The sequence below is a fragment of the Zootoca vivipara genome, chromosome 5 (genome assembly GCF_965207765.1).
Source record: "Zootoca vivipara chromosome 5, rZooViv2.hap1.1, whole genome shotgun sequence".
Taxonomy (NCBI): Eukaryota; Metazoa; Chordata; class Lepidosauria; order Squamata; family Lacertidae; genus Zootoca; species Zootoca vivipara.
In genome coordinates this window covers 93,741,451-93,767,917 of record NC_142588.1, presented here as the reverse complement: position 1 = coordinate 93,767,917, position 26,467 = coordinate 93,741,451, and the positions used below count along the sequence as shown (strand labels likewise).

Sequence of the window (26,467 nt, the reverse complement as noted above, 5' to 3'; positions counted from 1 at the left end):
TTTTATTTGAACAATTAACATCTTTTTCCCAAGTCCTGTTGGAACTGTGCAGACTTTAGTTTTTGGGGAAACTTACAAGAATGGGGAAAAAGAGACATTTGAGTCCTTCTAAAAGCAAACTATGTTTAAAGGGTTTTACCCTCCTACCTGCAACCCCATTTCATATGTTTTTGTGACAGCAACGTTGGAAAATTTGTAGAACTGTATATTTTAATGAAATGAATGTTTATCAACTAAAGAATTCAGGATAAGGTAGAAGGAAGTTATACTGAATGGAGATTTGTGTGTAAAGACATTGTCTGTTTGAATCTAACACTACCATTGGAAGACAGGCTGCAACATCTCAATAACTCTCAAACCTCCGGCAGAGATGTGTGGCGTAACCCCCCTTATTTGGTTACACAAGCGATTCTGCATGATTTGTATTTGCACAACTTGCTTTCTCCTGCAAGCTGCACTTAGAGACTGTGGCTGTGCCTGGCTGGTGTTGCCATTTCGGACATTCTATTGTGTGACATTGTGTGACCAAGACCGTTGCTGTGAAAGTAGGGAGAAAAAGATGTTATGCTTTGGAGGTCCACGTTTCAGCTTACAAAAACACTACTGCTCTAAATGCTTTGACTTTAAAATTTTTATGTCTCACGGAAACAGCCCGTTGCTACAAAGCAGCTGTAAGTTTTTCTTCTTCTAGAAACCACAAGACTTTGCATAATTTGAAAAACAGGCTTCAGTATCCTAGCAGAACTCAGCCGTCGGCAGCTGGATGGGAGGCAAATACGGATTTAAAGCGCCCCCCTCGACCCTGCACATGCATGAAGTTCTGTGGAAGGAAAGAGAAACCACGGGGAGATCCTGAAAGATGGACCAGACGTGGAATCCTGTTGCAAGCCTTGCAAAGACTGCTGTAAGGCACTGCTGCTATATCCCAGAGATGACTTCTCAACTAACTGCTGCTACATCCCAGAGATGACTTCTGTGTGCCAGACGCACCTCAATGTCCAATACGTGGGACGCACTACCTCGGAGAGTTTGGTGGTGGACTAACCAGCAAGAAGTTCTAAAACAGCAGCGGCAGCTACAAGGACAATCTCTCTCCCCCCCCCTCCTTTGTTTTTTATCTACAGGAAATCACTCGAGCGAAGAGCGTGTAGCCTTGCGGAGCCTGACACAATGGTTCCAGCCTGACGCTAGCGAGTCCCTGAGTGAATCCTTGAAGGAAGGGAGACGAGACCCTCTTCATTCCTAGGTGGTGAGGTATCCATTCCAACTGGTGAAAGTGCCTGAGGTGACCCCCTGGATCCACACCCTGCTGTGCCTAATCAGAAGTGGGCACCCAGCGCACGGTGCACCAGTTTCCCCTTGCAGCGTCTGACCGGCAAAAGACGCCCAGCGCATGGGAAACCGAAGTAGCCCCTGCTGTGACACTCCGGACGCTGTCACTCGACGCACGGGTTGAGGAATGTCCATCTTATGCAGCACCAAACATCAAGGAGACAAGGAGACGCAGTAAATCTTAGACCCTTATATATGTATGTATGTATATTTGTATGGGAGGCATCAATTGAGTGGGACCCACAGTAGAAGTCTACCTGCCCCCAAAGCAGTATCCTTAATTTGGAAGGAAGGGCAGTGTACCTGCCTCACTTGAGCGAACAGACCCAAAACAGTTTCAGAAATTGAACCATGGGGTGGGTTCCAGCAACTCCCTAGGTCATACAGATATGGGGAGGGTTCCAGCAACTCCCTAGGTGATACAGGGCTATAGCTGGGTTGGGGATGTAACTGGAAGAGCTGGGCAGGTGCACACCTCAGTTCTGGCTTTGGAAATGATGGGAGAAGCTTCTGGTAGCCCACTGATATCTAATGCAAGCCTCTCCTGATTCTGGCAAACTGGAACAATAGCCATTCTTTCTGTAGCCAAATGCTCAGCTAGGACAAACCTCCAATTGTTATATATATATATATATTCCTGGCCTTTAGAACTGTGTAGGAACTTTTGAAACCCACTGATTTGCATTGAAGCCCAGTACTGAGCTGAGAGAGAACTGTGTATTTTCCTGCTGACATAAAGTTTTGGAAACAGTGGCTAAAGCCCCTTGGCTTTTAGATTTCCAGCAACTATAGTATCCTAGTATCTCTGAAGACTAGTGTGGCCATTATAGATTCATGGCCCACCTGAGAGAAAGAACCCTTTGTTGCCAAAAGTCTGTATTGTGATTTTTTTGTTGTGCCTCAAATGGAAATGCAATGTAGTAGAAAGTGGCACTTGTGCTTCGACAAAAATGATGTTTGTATAATGCAAATATGTGTTCCCAGTTAGGTCTAACACGAAGGCTAAAAACTTCAACAGAAAATGCTTAGGAGTTATGGAAATAGATTAATCAAAAGCTGAACCAGGCTTAAATTCAGCAAGCATTTTTACTCTGGTTTATAGCATCAAGTTGATGCGGGAAAAGAAAAACTTTCATGGTTACTTTACACTGACAGTTCTGCAAACTGAATGCCTTAATCTATGATGGTGTCTATCCTAACAATGAATTATTCTTTCCCCTTAGGAAAGATTTCCAACCCCATGTGCATGTGTGGTAGCACTTTTAAACTGTTTAGTGATGCACATTATTCACTTGTTTTAGAAACACTAGCTTGTATACCTTAAGTTAAGAAGTTTCAAAATGAAGGTCTGAATGTGCCAGGTAACAAAATTTAGGTCTGTTTGTAAAATATTTTGCTATTTGATTTAAGAAAAGCAATGTACTATGTCTTTAATGACTGCTAGTTCCTGATCACAGCCGGAGGTTCCTGGAACCTTTTTAGTTCTGGTGACACTAAGAAACATTTAACAGCCTTGGTCAGGTATTTTAACTGTTCATTAGAAAAGGCAGCCCCCACCCCGAAGTTCTCTATCTGCCTTGCACTGTTTCCCTGGAAGTAAAAAACCTAACATTTGAGCAAGCTTCCAGTTAGCCTTCTTCTGCCCTACATACCTCTTTGCAGCCCAGCAATCTTCTGAGGGCTCTGAACTAGCATCTGTATACAACCAGAGTAAACGTGTTGAGAGTGATGTTAAAAACATTAAGAAGCAGGCTGATTTGTACCACAAGGTTAGCCTAGACGGTGCAGGTCTGCCCAGTGTATGGAGTTAGATTAGTTCTTGGCTCCCAGGTTGGTCATAGTTAAAAGAGATTCTGCTTGTAATATTAATTTTCTTTCTTATTGTCTTAGCCCTATGCAGAACCTTGGTCTGTATAAAGCTTCTGGTAACCCTTCTGAGACAAGCTGAGTAACAAGCTGGGAAAAGTCAGCAGAAGCTTCCTCACTTACTTTGCTCTCTGTTGCCCATCCTTTGGCCTAACATTGGAGCATGGGAAGCTGCTGGCTCCTCTGTAGAATCATAGAGTTGGAAGAGACCACAAGGGCCATCCAGTCCAACCCCCTGCCAAGCAGGAAACACCAGGAAACACTGTAGTGCGATGGGTCAATCAAATGGAGATGCAGAAACACACCTGTTCTTCATCTCCATATTGAAGAGGAGGGAATATAGGGTGGCAATGACCAGGGCCAGAATAATCCTGGTCAGGCCACGCAGGAGAGCAAGAAGAACTCCATTTTGTATATTCAATTCTAAATCTCTCTGCCTCTGATAGAAAGCAAACAGGCACAGCATGTTTGCACATCTAATGCAAAGATCTAACCACACACAGCACTTCTAAGAAATTCTAGCATAAACCACAAGAGCAAGAGGATGCAGCCCACCGCAAATTCTAAGTAGGGCACAACCACAATTGTGCCTGTAAAATTCCAGATAGACACGTGTATGAAAGTACCAGGTACATAACGCCACTTAGTGGAGTTAGGTAAATGACTTTGCATCTTGGGGTGCTCTCTCTTGATTGGTTGATGAAGTACTGCAGAAAGGCTGATCTTCACTTCACTCTGTCAAAAAGGTATAAAAGCACTCTGTGTATGCCCATGGGTCGGGCAGAATGAGAAACTCATTCTCACTGCCACCATTTATTGCAATAAATGTTTTAATAAATCTGTTTTATAATATGTACAACTGCCTGAGATTTCGTCTGGTCAATTTGGGAAGCCAATCATCCACATTACATTTCTGGTGTCCTTACATTTCCTCAGACTTTAACAAAGCGTCTGTAACCTGAAGCGTCTGTAACCTGAGGTACCACTGTACAGTGAAGGTGCCAGTTTGAACTCAATAGGCAGGGAGTTCCAAAGTTTAGGGAAGCTTTTAATGTTTAATAGATGATTGTATTTTAATGTCTGTTGGAAGCCGCCCAGAGTGGCTGGGGAAACCCAGCCAGATTGGCGGGGTATTAATACATTATTATTATTATTATTATTATTATTATTATTATTATTATTAGGTGCTGACACACTAAATGTTCTTACAAATGCAGAGCAGGTATTATGTGGTGCCTGAAATAGTGCCAATTCCACCAATCAAAGAGGTCGAGTGGGTGCAATTGGGTGCAATTCAATGTATTAGTTGCACTTCTCCAGCAGGTCCTGGGGTGGCTCACAGCAATTTAAAATTCAGAATTGCAATCAGTTGAAACAAATTGCAAAGGCAGGAATCCTGAAAGGCTGCATCCTGAAAAGACATATCTCAGGCGTCACAGGCTGGGGTAAAGAGGTGCACCTTCAGCATGCGACCATAGCTGTCAAGTTTTCCCTTTTCTTGCGAGGAAGCCTATTCAGCATAAGGGAATTTCCCTTTTAAAAAAGGGAGAATTTGACAGCTATGCATACGACACACCTCTATGGGGAGCGAATCCCACAATTTACCACTCTTCTCTAAATCCGTTAGCAATTCATCAGCGTTTCATAAGAACAGAATAAAAAAAATCCTTCCAGTAGCACCTTAGAGACCAACTAAGTTTCCTTGCATATTCAGTAGGATGAGTGGATTGTAGAGGGTTCTTAATTCTAAGACCCTTGGGTATAATGTCCATTCTTGCATTTGTCAGAAAGAAGATGTCAGTCTGTACCTGTGCAAGTTTCTTGGTGAGGTTGATGGACTTCCATTTCATGCGGCTCAATGTGGTGCCTTCCATAGTTCTAGTTACAGGTATACCAGTGAGAAACTTAGTTGGTCTCTAAGGTGCTACTGGAAGGATTTTTTTTGTTTTGTTTCGACTACGGCAGACCAACACGGCTACCTACCTCTCATAAGAACAGGGCAGAGCAGATAAGGCCTGCAGGGAGGGTGGAATGAAATCCGCAAGAGCAAATCTGGATTCTGGGGTTGGCTGAAAAGAAAGAAAGGCAAATGAAGCCCTCTTGTTTTGCACAATTTGTATCTGGGTTGTCTCCTGCCAGCTCAGTTATGCAGGAGCACTGGCTTTGGAGATTTATTTGCAAGATACTGCCCTGCACTCTCAAGCAGGCATCCCCAAACTTCGGCCCTCCAGATGTTTTGGACTACAATTCCCATCATCCCTGACCACTGGTCCTGTTAGCTAGGGATCATGGGAGTTGTAGGCCAAAACATCTGGAGGGCTGCAGTTTGGGGATGCCTGAGAGTCTCAAGCATCCCTTCCTTGACAGAGAGCTAGATACAGTGGAACCTCGGTTTACGAACTTTCAGTTTACGAACAATCCTACCCCGGAAGTAAGTAACCTGAGGTGTTTGAGGCCTAGGGAGGCCTCCGCCAAGGCCCAGAGCGAAACCCCGGCCTCCGCGAAGCCATCCGAGGCTCTGTGGCTGCGCTGCAGCACCGGAGGCCCTCGGGTCGCTCTGAGAAGGCCTCGGATGGCTTAGCAGAGGCCGGGGCTTCGCTCTGGGACTTGGCGGAGGCCTCCCTAGGCCTCAGACACCTCAGGTTACTTACTTCCGGGAGCCTCGGATGGCTTTGCGGAGGCCGGGGCTTCGATCCGGACCTTCGCGGAGGCCCCGATCCAAGCCCGGGCCTTCTCAGAGCGATCCAAAGGCCTCCGGTGCTGCAGCCTTTAAAAAGCTTCAAGCTTTGCCTTTAAAAAGCTTCAAGGCAAAGACTGGAGGAATTAAAGAAATGCCCCCTCCCCAGCTGGCCTGGGGGGGATGACCAGAGGCCTCCACAACTGCCCCACAGGATGCCCAGCAGGGAGCTTCCCAGCCCCAAAGTTCGGTCAGGAACACTTACCTAGCGAAGAGAAAGAGCTGTGAAGCTGTGAAGCAACAAAGATGAGGCTGCCGAAAAGCCCTTGACCCCCAACTGTAGAAAGGTAAGCCCACCCTGGGGGGTTAAACTGCTGCTTGGGGGGGGGGGCTTTCATCGTCTGCAACGGATGGATCCACTTTCCATGACTTTCCATGGGAAAGCTCGCTTCCGTTGATGAAGAGACTTCCGGAACCAACTGTCGTTGTAAACCGACTTGGGTGAGATTGGAGAGGAGGAGACGGTAGTGCCTTGTTGTTGTTGTTGTTGTTGTTGTTGTTGTTGTTGTTGTTGTTGTTGTTGTTGTTGTTGTTGTTGTGCAGGAACACTTAGCCGTTCTTCCTGCCAGCTTCAAGCTTGTGCATCCTTTGTCTCTCTCTTATTAAAAATTAAATTCATCTTTATTTCTTATTTTAAAAAGAACACAAATACACAACACAATAAAGCATAACATAATCAAATCAACACCGATTTACATACAAAAAGAAAAGAAAAATGAACAACAACAAAAAAGAAGAAGCAACAACAAAAAAATACTGTTTTAAAAAAATGAACTTCCAAACATTTTAACATCGGTTCCCTTCTCGTATGAAATTTCTACCAGGCTTTTCCCTTATCAGTTGAATCCTATACCATATCTTATTTACCTTATATTAATTAATTAATTACTTTATCAACTGGTGCATTTTACTCTAAGCATATCACCCACTTCGAACTTATACCTTCATTGTAAAAATGTTCCTCCTCATAACTCCACTCTGCTTTAATTTTTGTTTGGGGACTCACCTAATTATTGCCGTCAACTTGGCTAAATTCATGTATTCCGCCAATTTGATATACCATTCCTGTATAGATGGAACTTTATCTCCATTCCAATTCTGGGCTACCAACATTCGGGCCGCTGCACACACATATAAGAAGATGTTCCTTCTGCCGCTCGGCACGCTCTCCGGAATTAAACTTAATAATAAAATTTCTGGTTTTCCCCCAAACGTACATTTTAACATCTTTTTCATTTTATCATATGCCTCTGTCCAAAATGTATTAATCTTTTTGCAACTCCACCAGCAATGAAGATAATCCCCTACTTTCTCTTTACATTTCCAACATTTATCCTGATCATTTTTATATATTTTTGCTAATTTAGCTGGTGTTAGATGCCACCTATATACCAATTGCCACATATTTTCCCTTATCCCCATACAGGCCGTAAAATTTATATCCTCCAAAAATGGTCCAAAAATGAATTATACTCCCCTTTTTTCCCTTTAATAGGTAAGTGTGCCAGCCTCCTACATTCCCGAAGCCTTCCAATCTGAGCAGCTCCAGGTCCTTTGTCTCTTATTTTGATGTTACAGGACTTTGGTGGCATCTTCAAAAAAAAAAAATTATAGAAAATTAACCGTCCAGGGGTCCTTTATAAAGCCTAGCTGAATAATCTAGCTGAAGTTGTGGCATACAAAAAGAGTATACCATCTTTTGGGGGGGTCTCATCTCCAACTATTCCAAGCAAAAAGGCCTCTGGTTTTTTTTGTTATATATAAAGGTATTCTTTAACACCTTTTTAAATTCATTATAGATGAGTAACACTCCAAAGAAGATTAAATAAAGCCTCTGGACTGAGAGACACACCATTCATTTAAAGCACTTTGTTTCCTGCCATGAACCGACAGAACCTGGGCATTGTGGCTATTACTATTATTTATTAAATTTCTGTACTGCCCTTCATCCAAAGATCACAGGGCGGTTTACAATATAAAAGCACAAAAAGACATACCATAATGACAAACAGAAAAAAGACCACCATAAAACAGATTTATTAAAACATTTATTGCAATAAATGGTGGCAGTGAGAATGAGTTTCTCATTCTGCCCGACCCATGGGCATACACAGAGTGCTTTTATACCTTTTTGACAGAGTGAAGGCCAGCCTTTCTGCAGTACTTCATCAACCAATCAAGAGAGAGCACCCCAAGATGCAAAGTCATTTACCTAACTCCACTAAGTGGCGTTATGTACCTGGTACTTTCATACACGTGTCTATGTGGAATTTTACAGGCACAATTGTGGTTGTGCTCTACTTAGAATTTGCGGTGGGCTGCATCCTCTTGCTCTTGTGGTTTATGCTAGAATTTCTTAGAAGTGCTGTGTGTGGTTAGATCTTTGCATTAGATGTGCAAACATGCTGTGCCTGTTTGCTTTCTATCAGAGGCAGAGAGATTTAGAATTGAATATACAAAATGGAGTTCTTCTTGCTCTCCTGCGTGGCCTGACCAGGATTATTCTGGCCCTGGTCATTGCCACCCTATATTCCCTCCTCTTCAATATGGAGATGAAGAACAGGTGTGTTTCTGCATCTCCATTTGATTGACCCATCGCACTACAGTGTTTCCTGGTGTTTCCTGCTTGGTAGGGGGTTGGACTGGATGGCCCCTGTGGTCTCTTCCAACTCCATGATTCTACAGAGGAGCCAGCAGCTTCCCATGCTCCAATGTTAGGCCAAAGGATGGGCAACAGAGAGCAAAGTAAGTGAGGAAGCTTCTGCTGACTTTCCCCAGCTTGTTACTCAGCTTGTCTCAGAAGGGTTACCAGAAGCTTTTTTACAGACCAAGGTTCTGCATAGGGCTAAGACAATAAGAAAGAAAATTGATATTACGAGCAGAATCTCTTTTAACTATGACCAACCTGGGAGCCAAGAACTAATCTAACTCCATACACTGGGCAGACCTTCACCGTCTAGGCTAACCTTGTGGTACAGATCAGCCTGCTTCTTAATGTTTTTAACATCACTCTCAACACGTGTACTCTAGTTGTATACAGATGCTAGTTCCCTGATCCGTCCAATATCGGTCACCACGCGTTGATCCTGATTGATGTACACACAGCAGGAGGAGTTCAGAAGGGCTACCTGGCCAGCTACATCTAGTCCTGAGAGTCTGGCCAAAACCTCATGCTTTATTGAGGGACTTCAAAGAAGTAATGTAGGGCAGAAGAAGGTTAACTGGAAGCTTGCTCAAATGTTAGGTTTTTGACTTCCAGGGAAATAGTGCAAGGCAGATAGATAACTTCGGGGTGGGGGCTGCCTTTTCTACTGAACAGTTAAAATACCTGACCAAGGCTGTTAAATGTTTCTTAGTGTCACCAGAACTAAAAAGGTTCCAGGAACCTCCGGCTGTGATCAGGAACTAGCAGTCATTAAAGACATAGTACATTGCTTTTCTTAAATCAAATAGCAAAATATTTCACAAACAGACCTACATTTTGTTACCTGGCACATTTCAGACCTTCATTTTGAAACTTCTTAACTTAAGGTATACAAGCTAGTGTTTCTAAAACAAATGAATAACGTGCACTACTAAACAGTTTCTTAAAAGTGCTACCACACATACACATGGGGTTGGAAATCTTTCCTAAGGGGGGGGGGGAGAATAATTCACTGTTAGGACAGACACCATCAGCTAATTCATAGGGCTATACACAAACTCTGAGAGCCTGTAGATTAAGGCATTCAGTCTGCAGAACTGTCAGTGTAAAATAACCATGAAAGTTTTTTTTTTCCTGCTTCAGCTTGATGCTATAAAGCAGAGTAAAAATGCTTGCTGAATTTAAGCCTGGTTCAGCTTTTGATTAATCTATTTCCATAACTCCTAAGCATTTTCTGTTGAAGTTTTTAGCCTTCATGTTAGACCTAACTGGGAACACATATTTGCATTATACAAACATCATTTTTGTCGAAGCACAAGTGCCACTTTCTACTACATTGCATTTCCATTTGAGGCACAACAAAAAAATCACAATACAGACTTTTGGCAACAAAGGGTTCTTTCTCTCAGGTGGGCCATGAATCTATAATGGCCACACTAGTCTTCAGAGATACTAGGATACTATAGTTGCTGGAAATCTAAAAGCCAAGGGGCTTTAGCCACTGTTTCCAAAACTTTATGTCAGCAGGAAAATACACAGTTCTCTCTCAGCTCAGTACTGGGCTTCAATGCAAATCAGTGGGTTTCAAAAGTTCCTACACAGTTCTAAAGGCCAGGAATATATATATATATAACAATTGGAGGTTTGTCCTAGCTGAGCATTTGGCTACAGAAAGAATGGCTATTGTTCCAGTTTGCCAGAATCAGGAGAGGCTTACATTAGACATCAGTGGGCTACCATCATTTCCAAAGCCAGAACTGAGGGGTGCACCTGGCCAGCTCTTCCAGTTACATCCCCAACCCAGCTATAGCCCTGTATCACCTAGGGAGTTGCTGGAACCCTCCCCATATCTGTATGACCTAGGGAGTTGCTGGAACCCACCCCATGGTTCAATTTCTGAAACTGTTTTGGGTCTGTTCGCTCAAGTGAGGCAGGTACACTGCCCTTCCTTCCAAATTAAGGATACTGCTTTGGGGCAGGTAGACTTCTACTGTGGGTCCCACTCAATTGATGCCTCCCATACAAATATACATATATACATACATACATACATACATACATATATAAGGGTCTAAGATTTACTGCGTCTCCTTGTCTCCTTGATGTTTGGTGCTGCATAAGATGGACATTCCTCAACCCGTGCGTCGAGTGACAGCGTCCGGAGTGTCACAGCAGGGGCTACTTCGGTTTCCCATGTGCTGGGCGTCTTTTGCCGGTCAGACGCTGCAAGGGGAAACTGGTGCACCGTGCGCTGGGTACCCACTCCTGATTAGGTACAGCAGGGTGTGGATCCAGGGGGTCATCTCAGGCACTTTCACCGGATGGAATGGATACCTCACCACCTAGGAATGAAGAGGGTCTCGTCTCCCTTCCTTCAAGGATTCACTCAGGGACTCGCTAGCGTCAGGCTGGAACCATCGTGTCAGGCTCCGCAAGGCTACACGCTGTTCGCTCGAGTGATTTCCTGTAGATAAAAAACAAAGGAGGGGGGGAGAGAGAGATTGTCCTTGTAGCTGCCGCTGCTGTTTTAGAACTTCTTGCTGGTTAGTCCACCACCAAACTCTCCGAGGTAGTGCGTCCCACGTATTGGACATTGAGGTGTGTCTGGCACACAGAAGTCATCTCTGGGATGTAGCAGCAGTTAGTTGAGAAGTCATCTCTGGGATATAGCAGCAGTGCCTTACAGCAGTCTTTGCCGAATTTCACAAGGCTTGCAACAGGATTCCACGTCTGGTCCATCTTTCAGGATCTCCCCGTGGTTTCTCTTTCCTTCCACAGAACTTCATGCATGTGCAGGGTTAAGGAGGGGTCCTTTAAATCCGTATTTGCCTCCCATCCAGCTGCCGACGGCTGAGTTCTGCTAGGATACTGAAGCCTGTTTTTCAAATTATGCAAAGTCTTGTGGTTTCTAGAAGAAGAAAAAACTTACAGCTGCTTTGTAGCAACGGGCTGTTTCCGTGAGACATAAAATTTTTAAAGTCAAAGCATTTAGAGCAGTAGTGTTTTTGTAACCTGAAACGTGGATCTCCAAAGCATAACATCTTTTCTCCCTACTGTCACAGCAACGGTCTTGGTCACACAATGTCACACAATAGGATGTCCGAAATGGCAACACCAGCCCGGCACAGCCACAGTCTCTAAGTGCAGGTTGCAGGAGAAAACAAGTTGTGCAAATACAAATCATGCAGAATCGCTTGTGTAACCAAATAAGGGGGGTTACGCCACACATCTCTGCCGGAGGTTTGAGAGTTATTGAGATGTTGCAGCCTGTCTTCCAACGTAATGTTAGATTCAAACAATGTCTTTACCCACAAATCTCAATTCAGTATAACTTCCTTCTACCTTATCCTGAATTCTTTAGTTGACAGACATTCATTTCATTAAAATATGCAGTTCTACAAATTTTCCAACATGTTGCTGTCACAAAAACATATGAAATGGGGTTGCAGGTAGGAGGGTTAAACCCTTTAAACGTAGTTTGCTTTTAGAAGGACTCAAATGTCTCTTTTTCCCCATTCTTGTAAGTTTCCCCAAAAACTAAAGTCTGCACAGTTCCAACAGGACTTGGGGAAAAGATGTTAATTGTTCAAATAAAATCTATTGTCTCTTGCGTTGTGAACTACTTAAGTACATGATTTTTTTCTTTCTTTTCTTTTCCTTTGAAGCCAACTGAAGCATATGAAAACATTTTCTGAGCACCGTTACTGGCATTTTGTCAGTTTCCTGTGGGGGGGGTAGCCTCATTTCTAGTATGGTGAATAGCATTCTAAAGGTTGCAGAGATGATTTTTTCTGAACCAATCCTCCGCTGTCTGTTTGTACAGCTCTTTTAGGCATAAAATCAGTCTGATGCTTCTTTTGGCTTTTTGGGGCTGTTTCAAGGATATTTAAAAACAGAATACTGGGTGCCTATATTTATAACAAAGTCCAGATGCAGGTAACTCTTAAGTCACCTTGACCATGGCTCTTTGCCATGCCTGCCAAACCGACGAACTCTCTTCTGCTGGGACCCCCTTGTCCCATCTTTCTCCGAACACTCTTCCTTCCTCTTTTACATTGACCGAGACATCTCCGTCCTAGCAACTGACCTTCACCAGTGACCTTTGAACCCCTTCTGGTTCCTCACTGGTCCTTGAGCCATTATTTGTTGCTGTTTAACCACTGCCTTCCTCTTCATCTTCTTTCTCAAAATGCCTTTCTTCTCTCTGGGGTGAGGATACTGGTTTGCACACCCCATTTTTCTCTGGACTTGTTGTTGGCAGGACTTGTAAATTAAATTTCTTTTTATGGCATTATGAATTTATCTATCATGAATTCTAGGGAAATCACATTTTTCCCTCCTCTTGACCATACTCATCCCATTTATGGCCCTGTAAAGTATCCCCTCATTCACAGCACGCACTGCAAACTTTGCCGCACATACCATGCATTGGACACTTTACCACACTCTACCTCCCAGTTTTTCCTTGTTTCCTAAGTATCTATTTGTCAGGGGACCTCCTCCCTACTGACTACTAACATACACATTTTCCTCCTCCCTTTGCCTCTTACCCAAAGCGCCTGGTTTTCCCAGTTGACCTCTGATTAACTGAGTACTACCAACACGCTGGAGATGTGATCAGGATCTCCCTTCCCCTCATTAAAGGGGGCCAATTCCCTTCAAGGTACCTTTTCCCTTTCTACTTACCCCAGCTGGCTTTTCCTGTTCTTCCCTTCCAACCTCGGTCCTTTTGCCTCTTCGTCCAGGGCATGGAAACTCAAGGGCCACCTCTGATCCTCCGGAAAAAGTCTGCCGGTGTGCACCAGACCAGAGGCGCCGTTAGGAATCTGCGCCCTGTCCAGTGGGGCAAAAGGGGACTGCCTCTGGTTCAGGGAAATGCCCTCATCCGAGTCACGCACAGCACCAGAAATGTTAGGACACCAGAAATGTAATATGGATGATTGGCTTCCCAAATTGACCAGACGAAATCTCAGGCAGTTGTACATATTATAAAACAGATTTATTAAAACATTTATTGCAATAAATGGTGGCAGTGAGAATGAGTTTCTCATTCTGCCCGACCCATGGGCATACACAGAGTGCTTTTATACCTTTTTGACAGAGTGAAGGCCAGCCTTTCTGCAGTACTTCATCAACCAATCAAGAGAGAGCACCCCAAGATGCAAAGTCATTTACCTAACTCCACTAAGTGGCGTTATGTACCTGGTACTTTCATACACGTGTCTATGTGGAATTTTACAGGCACAATTGTGGTTGTGCTCTACTTAGAATTTGCGGTGGGCTGCATCCTCTTGCTCTTGTGGTTTATGCTAGAATTTCTTAGAAGTGCTGTGTGTGGTTAGATCTTTGCATTAGATGTGCAAACATGCTGTGCCTGTTTGCTTTCTATCAGAGGCAGAGAGATTTAGAATTGAATATACAAAATGGAGTTCTTCTTGCTCTCCTGCGTGGCCTGACCAGGATTATTCTGGCCCTGGTCATTGCCACCCTATACCAGTATGATGATTTATCACACGCTGCTGCCTGTGAGAGCCTGGGGGACTGCTCCCTTGTCCTGCCAATTCCACCTGGCCTAGGGGGCGGGGCCTGCACCCACCATCACAGCTAAAAAGCCTGCAGAGAGGCCTGGGACATTGCTGCTGTTGCTGCACATACTCTCTGCAGCAAGTGGTGGAAATGTTTTTAAATGCCTTATGTGTTTTAATCCGTTGCACCTTGAAGGGTGGTTTTTTCCCCTCTTTTATGATAGTAGATTATTGTATTATTTATTTCTGTTTGGGCTGGGGCAAATGATTTGTTGGGGTAGGGAGTCGATTAATTTTAGTATAATTATTTCTTGCTTTGTCTTTGTTTTTATTCTCTTGTTCAGTTACTGTATAGTCTGTATTTTGCTTTTTAAGGGGGTAGGGTCGGTGCTGCTTGGGAGTGGGCCTCAGCCAACAGAATGGCTGGGGCAGGTTCCACCGGGGGGGGGGATCTATGGGGACAACCGTTCTCAGTGGGCTGCGATGGCTACCAGCCATGATTGCTATGTTCTACCTCCACAGAGGAAGGATGCAATGTTTCTGAATATCAGTTGCTGGAAGCCACAGGCGGGGAGAGGGCTCTTGTCCTCATGGTCTGCTCCCTGGTTTCACACAGACGTCTGGTTGGCCGCTGTGAGAACAGGATGCTGGACTAGATGGGCCATTGGCCTGGTCCAGGAGGCTGATCTGATGTTCTTATGAGGAAAGATGAATCTGATTCCCAGATCCAGGAAGCCCACTCTTCTCCCCTGGCCCTAGGAGGACCCACTTGCCAATTGCAAAGAAGGTGTCAAGTGGGCTGGGCTGGAGAGGGAGCACAATTCAGGGCTTGGTCTTGGTGTGGTGGTGGCTGGGATGGAGCCTCCAGGTCTCTGACATGCTGTTGTGTGCTTCCCCACCACAGGAAATTATCAAAGAGGAGCCGCTGGAGCCTTTTTCAACCAACCTGCTGCGCCAGGCGATGGAGACCATCACGCAGATGACGTAAGTATGGGGAGGTACTTCTAGTCTCCCTACAGCTTGTCACTGCCCCACCTATTCCTGGCACTTCCCTTGCCATACCCTGAAATTGTACCCCTTGGCCAGACACAGTGCCTATTTCCTCACCAGGTTGATGGACTGCTGGGTGCTGATCATTTCCTCTCGACTCCTTTCTCTTTCCTCTTCAGTGCCTTGAGACCAGCTATGAACACCCTCCTTCAGTCTCAGCTATTGAAGAACAGCATCAAGGAGGTCTTTACTTTGCCCTCCTGGAAGCTCAAAGCCAGGCAAGCCACACAGAGCCAGGTAACTGAACCTTCTGCTTCTAGGGATATGAATGGAGGGAAATGGGGTTGCCAGGTTCAAGCGTCTGAGCTGTGTAAGCTACAAACAAAGGTTAAAGTACGATAGTTAGGGCCAAATGGTTTGGAACACCCCAAGGAAGTTGAGCCCAGTGTGGAGTCCTCTATCTTTATATCGCATGACCTGTAACCTTTCTTGATGTATGTCAAATTTGCTGAGCAGCTGGTGGCCAAGGCTGCCCTATTGCAATAGCCCTAATATCCTGGGTCCCTAGCTGGATCTGCTGAAGCTTGCTGTGACTCTCTTGATTCTGTGTGCCATTTCAAAGGTGTTCCCTCACCTGGTATAGAAATAAAGTCTTACCACAAGAGCCACCCCTGTGGCTCTTCCCCTCTTTTCTCGTTCTGGCTACGGGCTGCAAAAAGACTTTTCTTTCTTTGAAAAGAAATAGAGTTGAAGAATGTGTGCTTCTCCAGATGGGCTGCCCTTGGCCCAAGAGTCAGGAGTGGTTGGAGTCCAGAGCACATGGGATTTCCATGGGGGTCTTCAGCTTTTAACGGCTTTTGCTTCTCTCCTTTCAGGACTTTTATCAGCAGACGGTCAATGCCTGCCAAAACATGCTGAGCAGCTTGGTGTCGGAGGCCCCCTCTCTGAAGATGTTGCAGGAGATATTAGAGGTAAGGGAGCCCCCAAGATGTCAGAGCAGGGGGGAAGCAGCAGATCCCCTGCGGGGGGACAGACCCCCTTGAAATGATTGCACGGGGGGGGGGCAGCTGTGGCCAACTCACTGGTTGTGGATGCTGATGGTGAACTGGGCCTCTGTTCTGCTAGGAATGCTTGTGCAAGGCACACATTCAAAGATACCGTATGTCCTCTGCTGATGGCATGAGGGGAAAGGCCGTGGCTCAGGGGCAGAGCATCTGTTTTGGATGCTCAAGGTCCCAGGTTCAATCCTCAGCATCTCCAGGTGGGGCTGGGAAAAGACTCTCTGTCTGAAACCCCAAAGGACCAGCTGCCATTCATCATTCCCTGTGGGCAACACCAAGGTTGGTGCATGAATGGCTGGGCTTGGGCTAAGGATGCGGCCTGCATTCCATGGCTATGGCTGGGCTGAGGTGGACGTTGCATTATTGTAATTATCACACATACAAACACACAAATGGCAGATCGCAGGGCAGTTCACAACATGAAAATACAAAATGAGAACACAAAATACACAATAAAACAAAAACAAACCAAGAGCCAATTAATTTCTAATTCTATTAATGTTTAATGTGTTTTAATGGCTTTTTTCTATATCTTTAGTTCTTATTTTGTTTGTAAGCTGCCTCCAGTCCTTGTCAAAGAAGGTATATAATAATAATAATAATAATAATAATAATAATAATAATAATAATAATAATAATGAAGTAGAACAAATTGCAGCAAACATTCTCTTTTTCAAAACAACCCCTTTTTGCAATTTGGAGTTAAATGTCCCCTCTATGGTCCCGGCATGATTGATCCAGGCAGTAACCGAAGCTTTGTGAATTTGCAAACCCAGATTAACCTGTGATGATGGTTATTTCTCTCCCACAGCGCACATATGGCTATTTACTCCACAACCATCTATGAGCGCCAAGGAGCCGTGAAGTCCACCAGCTTCCTAATAAAATATGTGGCGGAACACCTGGATTTCGATGTGAGTGACGCTGCAATTTCGGATTATTATTATTTTATATAAAAGACTCTCTGTCTGAAACCCCAAAGGGTCAACTGCCATTCATCATTCCCTGTGGGCAACACCCAGGTTGGTGCATGAATGGCTGGGCTTGGTCTAAGGATGCTGTCTGCATTCCATGGCTAAGGCTGGGCTGAGGTGGATGTTGTATTATTGTAATTATCACACACACAAACACACAAATGGCAGATCGCAGGGCAGTTCACAACATGAAAATACAAAATGAGAACACAAAATACACAATAAAACAAAAACAAACCAGGAGCCAATTCATTTCTAAGTCTATTGATGATTATTTCTCTCCCACAGCACACATATGGCTGGATTTACTCGCCGAATATATACGAGTGCCAAAGAGCAGTGAAGGCCACCAGCTTCCTAATAAAATATGTGTCTCAACATCTGGATTTTGATGTGAGTGACGCTGCAATTTCAGATTATTATTATTTTATATAATTTACTAAAGGCGTGCTGCTGAGGTCCTTCATTGGCTGTGGCTCGCGCCTCTGTTTCCATTCTGCTGCAGTTCGGCTTCCAAAAAAACAACCACCAATAAATTTTCCTCCCTCCCCACCCTCCTACTTTCCATCCCATTTTTCAGTTCTTCCTGCCAGCTTCAGGCTTGTGCATCCTTTGTCTCTTATTTTGATGTTACAGGACTTTGGCGGCATCTTCCAAAAAAAATTATAAAAGCATCTTCAGAGAGGCACGAAAATACATACGTCGCCAAGACAGGAAAGAGACAGCCATCGGAATGGCATTTTATTTTGCCGTGTCGGAAACGGGGAAAGAGGCGCTCCTGCTCATGGGCGTACCCAGCATGGGGCAGGTGGGGCAGCTGCCTGCCCCCCAGACGCAAAAAATTAAATGGTTATAAAGTGATGAAACAGGCAGCAGCTGAGCGAGGAAGGCAGGTATCCCGCCGGCCCAGAAGGGAAAGGGAATCCTCAGAGGGAGCCGCTTGAGCTCTTGTAAATGCACGACGGACTGGGGGGGGGAGTTTTGCCGGCGAGTTTCGCATCCCTTCCTTGACAGAGAGCTCGATATTGGGATACAACTTGGGTGAAATTGGAGAGAAGCAGAGGGTAGTGACTGGGGCAACCCAATCAGGTAGGCGGGGTGCAAGTAATGTTGTTGTTGTTGTTGTTGTGCAGGAACACTTAGCGGTTCTTCCTGCCAGCTTCAAGCTTGTGCATCCTTTGTCTCTTATTTTGATGTTACAGGACTTTGGCGGCATCTTCCCCCAAAAATTACAAAAACATCTTCAGAGAGGCGCGGAAACACCTACGTCGCCAAGACAGGAAAGAGACGGCGGTCGGAATGGCATTCTATTTTGCCGTGAGTGTCGGAAACACTTTGCCAGGGGCACTCATACTCTCCAACATTCCTCGGGTGAAAATAGGGACATTTTCTGTAGTCAATTCATAGACAATCAGTAGCCAAGGTTTGTTCTTAGTTTACTGAGTGTGGTCCCCGTGAACCAGGAGTAGTGAAACAAGCACAATTCGCTTGCACACAGTAAGTGTGGTTTATGTCAGTGATGAACCTGAAGCTCTCCAGATGTTACTAAACTTCCGATCCCATCACCATCAGCAATTAAAAATGGGATTTGGAGTCTAAAAACATCCCTATTCTAAGACATACAAATGGAGCTAATATTCCTCATAACTGCTTGTTTAGCAGTAAAGAAGAGTTAAATAATGGGTAGGTTGGAAGAGGGGGTAGTAGCATTGCATGGATATTTAAACAACCATTCATACTACTAAATTGTGCAACTCTGCCCTATACTTATGAGCAGTATTCACTATTCTGATGTTTCTAAGGGTTTCTTTATTCCTTGCAATTTAACTGTCTAATGTTCTTAAGCATTTACACATTTTTTATTTAATTGTACCAATTTAATTGTACCAATTTAATTATGAATACATAATAAAAGATGCACTTTTTTATGCTCCCACAGGGGCTGTGCGAATCTGATTCCGATTCAGAAACTTCCACCTAGCGCACAAGCCGACTCTTCCTGTGCCAAGGTTGAGGAAGCCTGTTCAAATCCCCACTCTAGTTCAACCCTCTGCAAGGCAGAGTGGATAGATAGGTCACTTTGTTTGTGAAGGCGCCCTTGGTCTACTGAAAAGTGGTCAGATGTGGAGCAGAAGAAAACTCCCTCTTCTTTCTTCTTTGTGCCAGGCCTTTGGGGAGCACCTGACGCCCAGCCAAGTCAGTGAAGTTGTATTGAAGGTGATTCAAAACCTGACGGTTGAAGACAGAGCCATCTCTCAGGCTGCAGGCATGCTGCTGAGGTCCTTCATTGAGGAGCGTGGCATGGAGATGGAAGATGTAAGGCTCAAAACGGAGGCAGGGGGGAGCAGATTTCCTATAAATTAAACTTTCTCTTCGGATGTAGAATTAGCTTGTTTCTGGGAAGGAAAAAGGCATCGGTTTCCGTGGCTGTGGCTCGCTGTGGCTCGTTTCCATTCTGCTGCAGTTCGGCTTCCAAAAAACAACCACCAATAAATTTTCCTCCCTCCCCACCCTCCTACTTTCCATCCCATTTTTCATGGTGTTTTATTTTTCTTCTAACACACTGCTGCCACCCTAACTTCACTCTTCTGTATCATAGCAAAAAACCAATAATCTCTCATTATTTCCGTTGCTCATAGTTCAAATCCTGCTCACGAATTCGTCATATTGTAATATTTCTACAAATAGTCCTAAAAAGGCTTCCATTAAACATCAAATAGTCATGGTGAAGTTCTGTTATTTTAGCTGCCAGCTTTGCTGATCTATTCTTTGCTTACCCATTCTTTTCTGCTGGGAACTTTTTTGTTTTTCCATTTCTGTGCATAGAGAATCCTAGCTGCTGTAGTTACATACACAAATAACTTAACCATCTTTTTTGGAACTTCTGACCCTATAACCCCAAAAGCTTCAGTTTTGTTATGTTTGTTTTTCTTTGGGGAGGGGGTATAATCACTTTGAACATCTTTTTTAATCTTGTCATATATCATTTCTCCAAAATCCCTTGTTTTCTTTCAGGTCCACCACACTTTCTCATCCTGGTCTTCTTTTATCTTCTTCCAGCTGCCCATGATCGTCAGGGAGATTTACGACCAGCTCCCAAGGATCCTGGACTCCCGCACCAAGGAGGACACTCTTAGGGCAGTGGTGAACCTTGCCGCAAAGCGCCTGAGCCCAGTAATCAACACCTTGCTGGACAGCTCTGTGGAGTGCGATGAGTAAGGGCCTCAACGGCTGCGCTCCGTCGTCGCAAGCACAAAGCAGCTCTGCTCGGCTGGCCTGGCGCCCCTTGCACCCGGAGCGGGGCGCCAGCTCCCCTTCCGCCCATGGAGAGGGGCCAGTTTCTGGAAGAAGCGCCCCTTTGCCCAATCAGCGGGTGAGCGCGCAGCCAGCGGCCCTTGAGCAAGCGAGCAAGCTCCAGAGAGGTGGCCATACATATAGTGTATGGACTATATTTTTTATAGAAGATGAATGAATACATAATAAAAGATGCACTTTTTTATGCTCCAACAGGGGCTGTGCGAATCCGATTCCGATGCTTCTAAGACCTAGCGCACAAGCCGTCTCTTCCTGTGCCCTCTCTTCTTGAGGTAGTGTTGTTACGGATAGTGTTGTTTTGAATATGTACACTCAAGTAAAATTTTTAGCTGCATGTTGACATTGTTAAACCACTAGTCTCGATCTTGAAAAGATATTCTATTAGTTGAATCTAAGGTACGTTTCTGCAAGTGGAAGCAGACCTTTCCATGATGGAACGGGGTTGGATCTACTGAGGACTTCTGTGAATAGAAGTGGAGAATTCCCCCCCCCCCAATTCCTCCTTTTCCCTTCAGTGGGGTATTGTGGCTGATTGGGGGGGGGGGCACGAACTGAGACCTGAGTGTGCCCTATTCCATAAGTAAGCTCCACATGGAACTCTGGATCCAACCCATCGTGAGGAGGATAATGGATAAAGACTCAAATGCACAAACTCCAATAGCGGTAGGAAACCATTCAGTTTGGCCATTGGCAGATTAACATCCTACGCCCTTTCAACTGTGTCTGTGAGAGGGAGAGGGGTTATTGGTTTGGTTTGTTCATGTTTTTCTTATTTATTTTGTGCTTCTTCTTTTGTATTTGTATGTTGTGAACTGCCCTGAGATCTACGGGTGAAGGGCAGTATGCAAATTTTTAAAATGGAAAAATAAATAGTACAATATTCTTGGTTCCTTCACTTGACTCAGGACCACAGTGCAGACCCTGAAACAACTGGTTGGGCGTTTTGGAGCTGTCACTGATGCGGAAATGTTTGAAGAGCTGAAGAGCTGCTGGGATATGCTGGCGAGTGAAGAAAACTTTTTCAAAGGCATCCGTCTTCTGGCAAGATAAGAAGGTGAAAAGGACTGGCAGGTGAGGCAAGAAGAGCAGCCCCCCCCCCTCCAGGCCTGCTTTCTGGGAAATGGGGATAAACTTATGACTTATTTCAGAAAATGTATGTGCTGTTGGTTGTAATAAAACAAACTTCAAAGCGGCTGAAAAGAAAAGATAAGAAAATATCGATTAGAAAAACTAACAACAATAATTTGAGACTTTTGAAAAATTAAAATAACAATACAGTAGACTAAAACCAGATTAACATTTGCACCAGCTTTCTAAACATCTGGGTAAAGGTAAAGGTAAAGGGACCCCTGACCATTAGGTCCAGTCGTGACCGACTCTGGGGTTGCGGTGCTCATCTTGTGTTATTGGCCGAGGGAGCCGGCGTATAGCTTCCAGGTCATGTGGCCAGCATGACAAAGCCACTTCTGCCGAACCAGAGCAGCGCACGGAAACACCGTTTACCTTCCCGCTGTAGCAGTACCTATTTATCTACTTGCGCTTTGACATGCTTTCGAACTGCTAGGTTGGCAGGAGCTGGGACCGAGCAACGGGAGCTCACCCCGTCGCGGGGATTCGAACCACCGACCTTTTGATCGGCAAGCCCTAGGCTCTGTGGTTTAACCCACAGTGCCACCCGCGTCCCAAATATCTGGGTAGGCATGTCTAAACAAGAATGTTCTTAGCAGGTGCCCAAAAGAGTACAGTGCTACCTCTGGTAAAGAACTTAATTCGTTCTGGAGGTCCGTTCTTAACCTGAAACTGTTCTTACCCTAAGAAACCACTTTAGCTAATGGGGCCACAACTCCCTAACTTCACCCTTTTGTATCATAGCAAAAATTAAATAGTCTCTCATTATATCTGTTGCTCATAGTTCAAATCCTGCTCGCGAATTTGTGATATTGTAATATGTCTTCAAATAGTCCTAAAAAGCCTTCCATTAAACATAAAACAGTCATGGTGAAGTTCTGTTATTTTAGCTGCCACCTTTGCTGATCTATTCTTTGCTTACCCATTCTTTTCTGCTGGGAACCTTTTTGTTTTTCCATTTCTGTGCATAGAGAATCCTAGCTGCTGTAGTCACAGTTTGTTTGTTTTTCTTTGGGGAGGGTGTATAATCACTTTGAACATCTTTTTTATATCATTTCTCCAAAATCCCTTGTTTTCTTTCAGGTCCACCTCACTTTCTCATCCTGGTCTTCTTTTATCTTCTTCCAGCTGCCCATGATTGTCAAAGAGATCTACAATCATCTCCCAAACATCTCAGGCGCCCGCACAAAAGAAGAGGCTCTTGCAGCTATAGCCAACCTCGCTGCGAAGCGGCTGATCCCCGTTGTAGACTGCCTGTTGGACTGCTCCATGGTGAAGGGGGAAGGGCAGTATGCAAATTTTTTAAATGGAAAAATAAATACAATATTCTTAATTCCTTCACTTGACTAAGGACCACTGTGCAGGCCATGAAAGAACTGGTTGGGCATTTTGGAGGTATCACCGATGGTGAAATGTTTCAGTTACAAAGCTGCTGGGATGGCCATGATTGTCAAGGAAATTTACCATCAGCTCCCTGGGATTTCAGACTCCCACACTAAAGAGGAAACACTTACGGCAGTGGTCAACCTCACCGCAAAGCGTCTCAGCCCAGTGATGCACACCTTGCTGGACTGCTCAATGGAGTGCGATGAGTAAGGATCTCTAAGAGATGAGTGTGTTACGGGGAAATAAGATATAGGAATTAGGGGAGATTGCTTTGCCAATGTGCAAAGTTTTTGTGAGGTGGAAATGGGGAGAGCTGAATTTAAAAATCTCTTTTTAAAAATTGCAGAAGAGCTGCAGCGATCTGGGGAGCTGTGCTTAGGAACCGATATGCCAGCAGTCAACTCGTAAAACCTCTGCTGAGGAGGATCATGGAGAAGGACTCCAATACACATATTCCAACAGCGGTAGGAAACCATTCAGTTTCTATGTTGCTTCCTGCATAGAGAGTTGGGAGATCTTGATCTGAAGATGACCTCTGCTGAATGCCGTTCTCCTGTCTTTGTCCCTCCAGGCTACCAACGCTTTGTGCCAGATCCTCACATTACCCGAGGCTTCAGGTCTGCTGGAGGAGAACTTCCCCAGGCCCTTGCTGGCACTCAGCCTGCAGATCTGTATCATCCTTGAAAGAGCAGAAGAGGTTCGAGGGCACCGAGTATCATCCCAGGCCCCTCTTTGCGTCTTGATCCACTGGCGCATCTAGTTGCTATATTGAGAGAATGGAAATGGGAAGAATTTAAAATTAAGAAGTAGAAATTGCTAAAGATGAGCAGAAATGAACCGCAGATAGGGGGAGTTCGAGGAGGTCTCCTTTTAAAATGTTAAAGGAAAATGATTATTGCATTTTAGTTTTTTAGTTTTTATTCTTTATGTTGTTTTGGGTTGGTGTTATGTTTGTATTATGTGCTGTCAGTTGTGTTTAATTATAAAATGAATAAAAATTATTATTTTTTTAAAAAAAAAGAACTTAATTCATTCTGGAGGTCCGTTCTTAACCTGAAACTGTTCTTACCCTAAGGTACCACTTTAGCTAATGGGGCCTCCCTCTGTTACCGCACCGCCACTGTGCGATTTCTGTTCTCATCCTGAAGCAAAGTTCTTAACTCGAGGTACTATTTCTGGGTTAGCGGAGTCTGTAACCTGAAACGTATTGGTGGATCTTACGCCGATCCTCCCGCAGAGGACACCCTGCAAGACTGTGCAGACCTTTGCACTGGTCCAGGAACAGAACTTCAGGAACAGTGACTTGAGTTCCAGTTGCTTTTATTATATACAGCAGAGCAAAACCAAAAGCAAAGTTTCCATACACAGCTCTCTCATCTAACACACACCAACTATCTCCACTCTCTCTCAAAACTCCCCAACAACGGCCTTGCAGTATCATGCTGCTTCTCAGGGAACTTTCATCCAATCATAGCCTGTTGGTAGGCCTCTCAGTTGCTAGGCAAACTTTAGCCACGGAGTCCAGCCAATTTGGCTGCTTGCCAGCCTACTAATTGCTTCTCCAAAGCTGCCTTACTTTCTCAGACTTTAACAAAGCGTCTGTAACCTGAAGCGTCTGTAACCTGAGGTACCACTGTACAGTGAAGGTGCCAGTTTGAACTCAATAGGCAGGGAGTTCCAAAGTTTAGGGAAGCTTTTAATGTTTAATAGATGATTGTATTTTAATGTCTGTTGGAAGCCGCCCAGAGTGGCTGGGGAAACCCAGCCAGATTGGCGGGGTATTAATACATTATTATTATTATTATTATTATTATTATTATTATTATTATTATTAGGTGCTGACACACTAAATGTTCTTACAAATGCAGAGCAGGTATTATGTGGTGCCTGAAATAGTGCCAATTCCACCAATCAAAGAGGTCGAGTGGGTGCAATTGGGTGCAATTCAATGTATTAGTTGCACTTCTCCAGCAGGTCCTGGGGTGGCTCACAGCAATTTAAAATTCAGAATTGCAATCAGTTGAAACAAATTGCAAAGGCAGGAATCCTGAAAGGCTGCATCCTGAAAAGACATATCTCAGGCGTCACAGGCTGGGGTAAAGAGGTGCACCTTCAGCATGCGACCATAGCTGTCAAGTTTTCCCTTTTCTTGCGAGGAAGCCTATTCAGCATAAGGGAATTTCCCTTTTAAAAATGGGAGAATTTGACAGCTATGCATACGACACACCTCTATGGGGAACGAATCCCACAATTTACCACTCTTCTCTATCAGTGTTTCATAAGAACATAATAAAAAAAAAAATCCTTCCCGTAGCACCTTAGAGACCAACTAAGTTTCTCATTGGTATTCCTCAGAAAACCTGTGCTGTCACGTACGTAGCTGGGAGCACTGATAGCGCATGGTTTCAGAACAGAGTCCATATAGCCAGAAACACCCACTGTAATAGTGCCAATACCTGAGATGATGGGGCGTCCTGGATTTCCTGGTTTGTGTCTTTTAGGTAGAAGATAGAAAGTTCCTGGTCCGGGTTCCGCTGGTGTGTTTGTGAGGATCTGTTCTTGGATGTGTGGGGGTAGCTCCTTAACAATCTTGTTCAGTTCTTTTTTTGTATGCTTGTGTGGGGTCTGAGTCCAATTTCATGTAAAAGGCGGTATTGGAAAGTTGTCTGTGAGCCTCCTGGATGTAATCAGTTTTGTTCATGTTGACGACATCTCCACCCTTGTCCGTCTCCTTTAATTGTAATGTCCGGGTTGTTCCTGACATCATCTATGGCTCTCTTTTCAGCATGGTTCAGATTTTGATGTAAGCGATGGTGTTTACTGGTCACATCCGTTTGACTTCTGTGGCGGAAGCAATCGATGTACAGATCTAGTGTGGTATTGTGTCCATCAGGAGGGGTCCACGTGGAGTCCTTTTTTGTGTAACATTTTTTCAGTGGTAGTTAGTGGTCAATGTTCTGTTAATTAATGTGTTGGGAGGGTTGTGGTTGTTCCCCAGAAGGTTGAGAGATGTTGTGTTGTGGGGATGTTGTTTGTTCTACTTTGTCTTGTTCTTGTGTGTGTTGAATGTACTCCTTAAGCCATAAACGGCGGAAAAAATGCTTCCAAATCCCCACAGAACTGAATCATGTGTGGGGATTTGGTAGGGCACGTGAAAGGACGGATTCCTCAGCTGAGCTGAGTGTTTGCTGCGAGAGATTGACAATATTGTTGATCTTGTTGTTTTGATTAGTAGCCTGTAGGTTGGAAAGGTTAGAGAGTTTCTAGTTTTTCTGTTTTTTCAGTGTAAATGGTTTGTTTTTCCTTGTAGAACTCTTGCCAGGCTGGTTAATTTCTGATGAGAGATGTCCAGTACCAAGAATTCCTCCTTCATTATCTTCTGTTTAGAGTACAGAACGCCGATCAGATGTTTGAGCAGCTTCTTGGAGAAAGTGTGGCATAGTTTCCTTGCATATTCAGTAGGATGAGTGGATTGTAGAGGGTTCTTAATTCTAAGACCCTTGGGTATA

General features: G+C 44.5%; 1 protein-coding gene and 1 long non-coding RNA gene across 3 annotated transcripts in view; both read left to right on the top strand.

Moving 5' to 3' along the window:
- Positions 1 to 5,023: 5,023 nt before the first annotated feature.
- LOC148685804 (uncharacterized) overlaps positions 5,024 to 26,467 on the top strand; it is a 55,264-nt gene continuing 33,820 nt past the window's right edge. For both annotated transcript variants that reach the window (XR_015949939.1, XR_015949938.1), the window contains exon 1: positions 5,024 to 5,283. This is a non-coding gene — a long non-coding RNA (uncharacterized LOC148685804). The remainder of the gene's footprint in view (positions 5,284 to 26,467) is intronic.
- Positions 22,977 to 23,959, top strand: LOC148685807 (maestro heat-like repeat-containing protein family member 7). The gene is made up of 3 exons (XM_088669343.1): positions 22,977 to 23,164; positions 23,305 to 23,422; positions 23,530 to 23,959. The coding sequence occupies exons 1-3, from the start codon at positions 22,977 to 22,979 to the stop codon at positions 23,716 to 23,718; spliced, it is 495 nt and encodes a 164-aa protein (XP_088525469.1). The 3' UTR covers positions 23,719 to 23,959.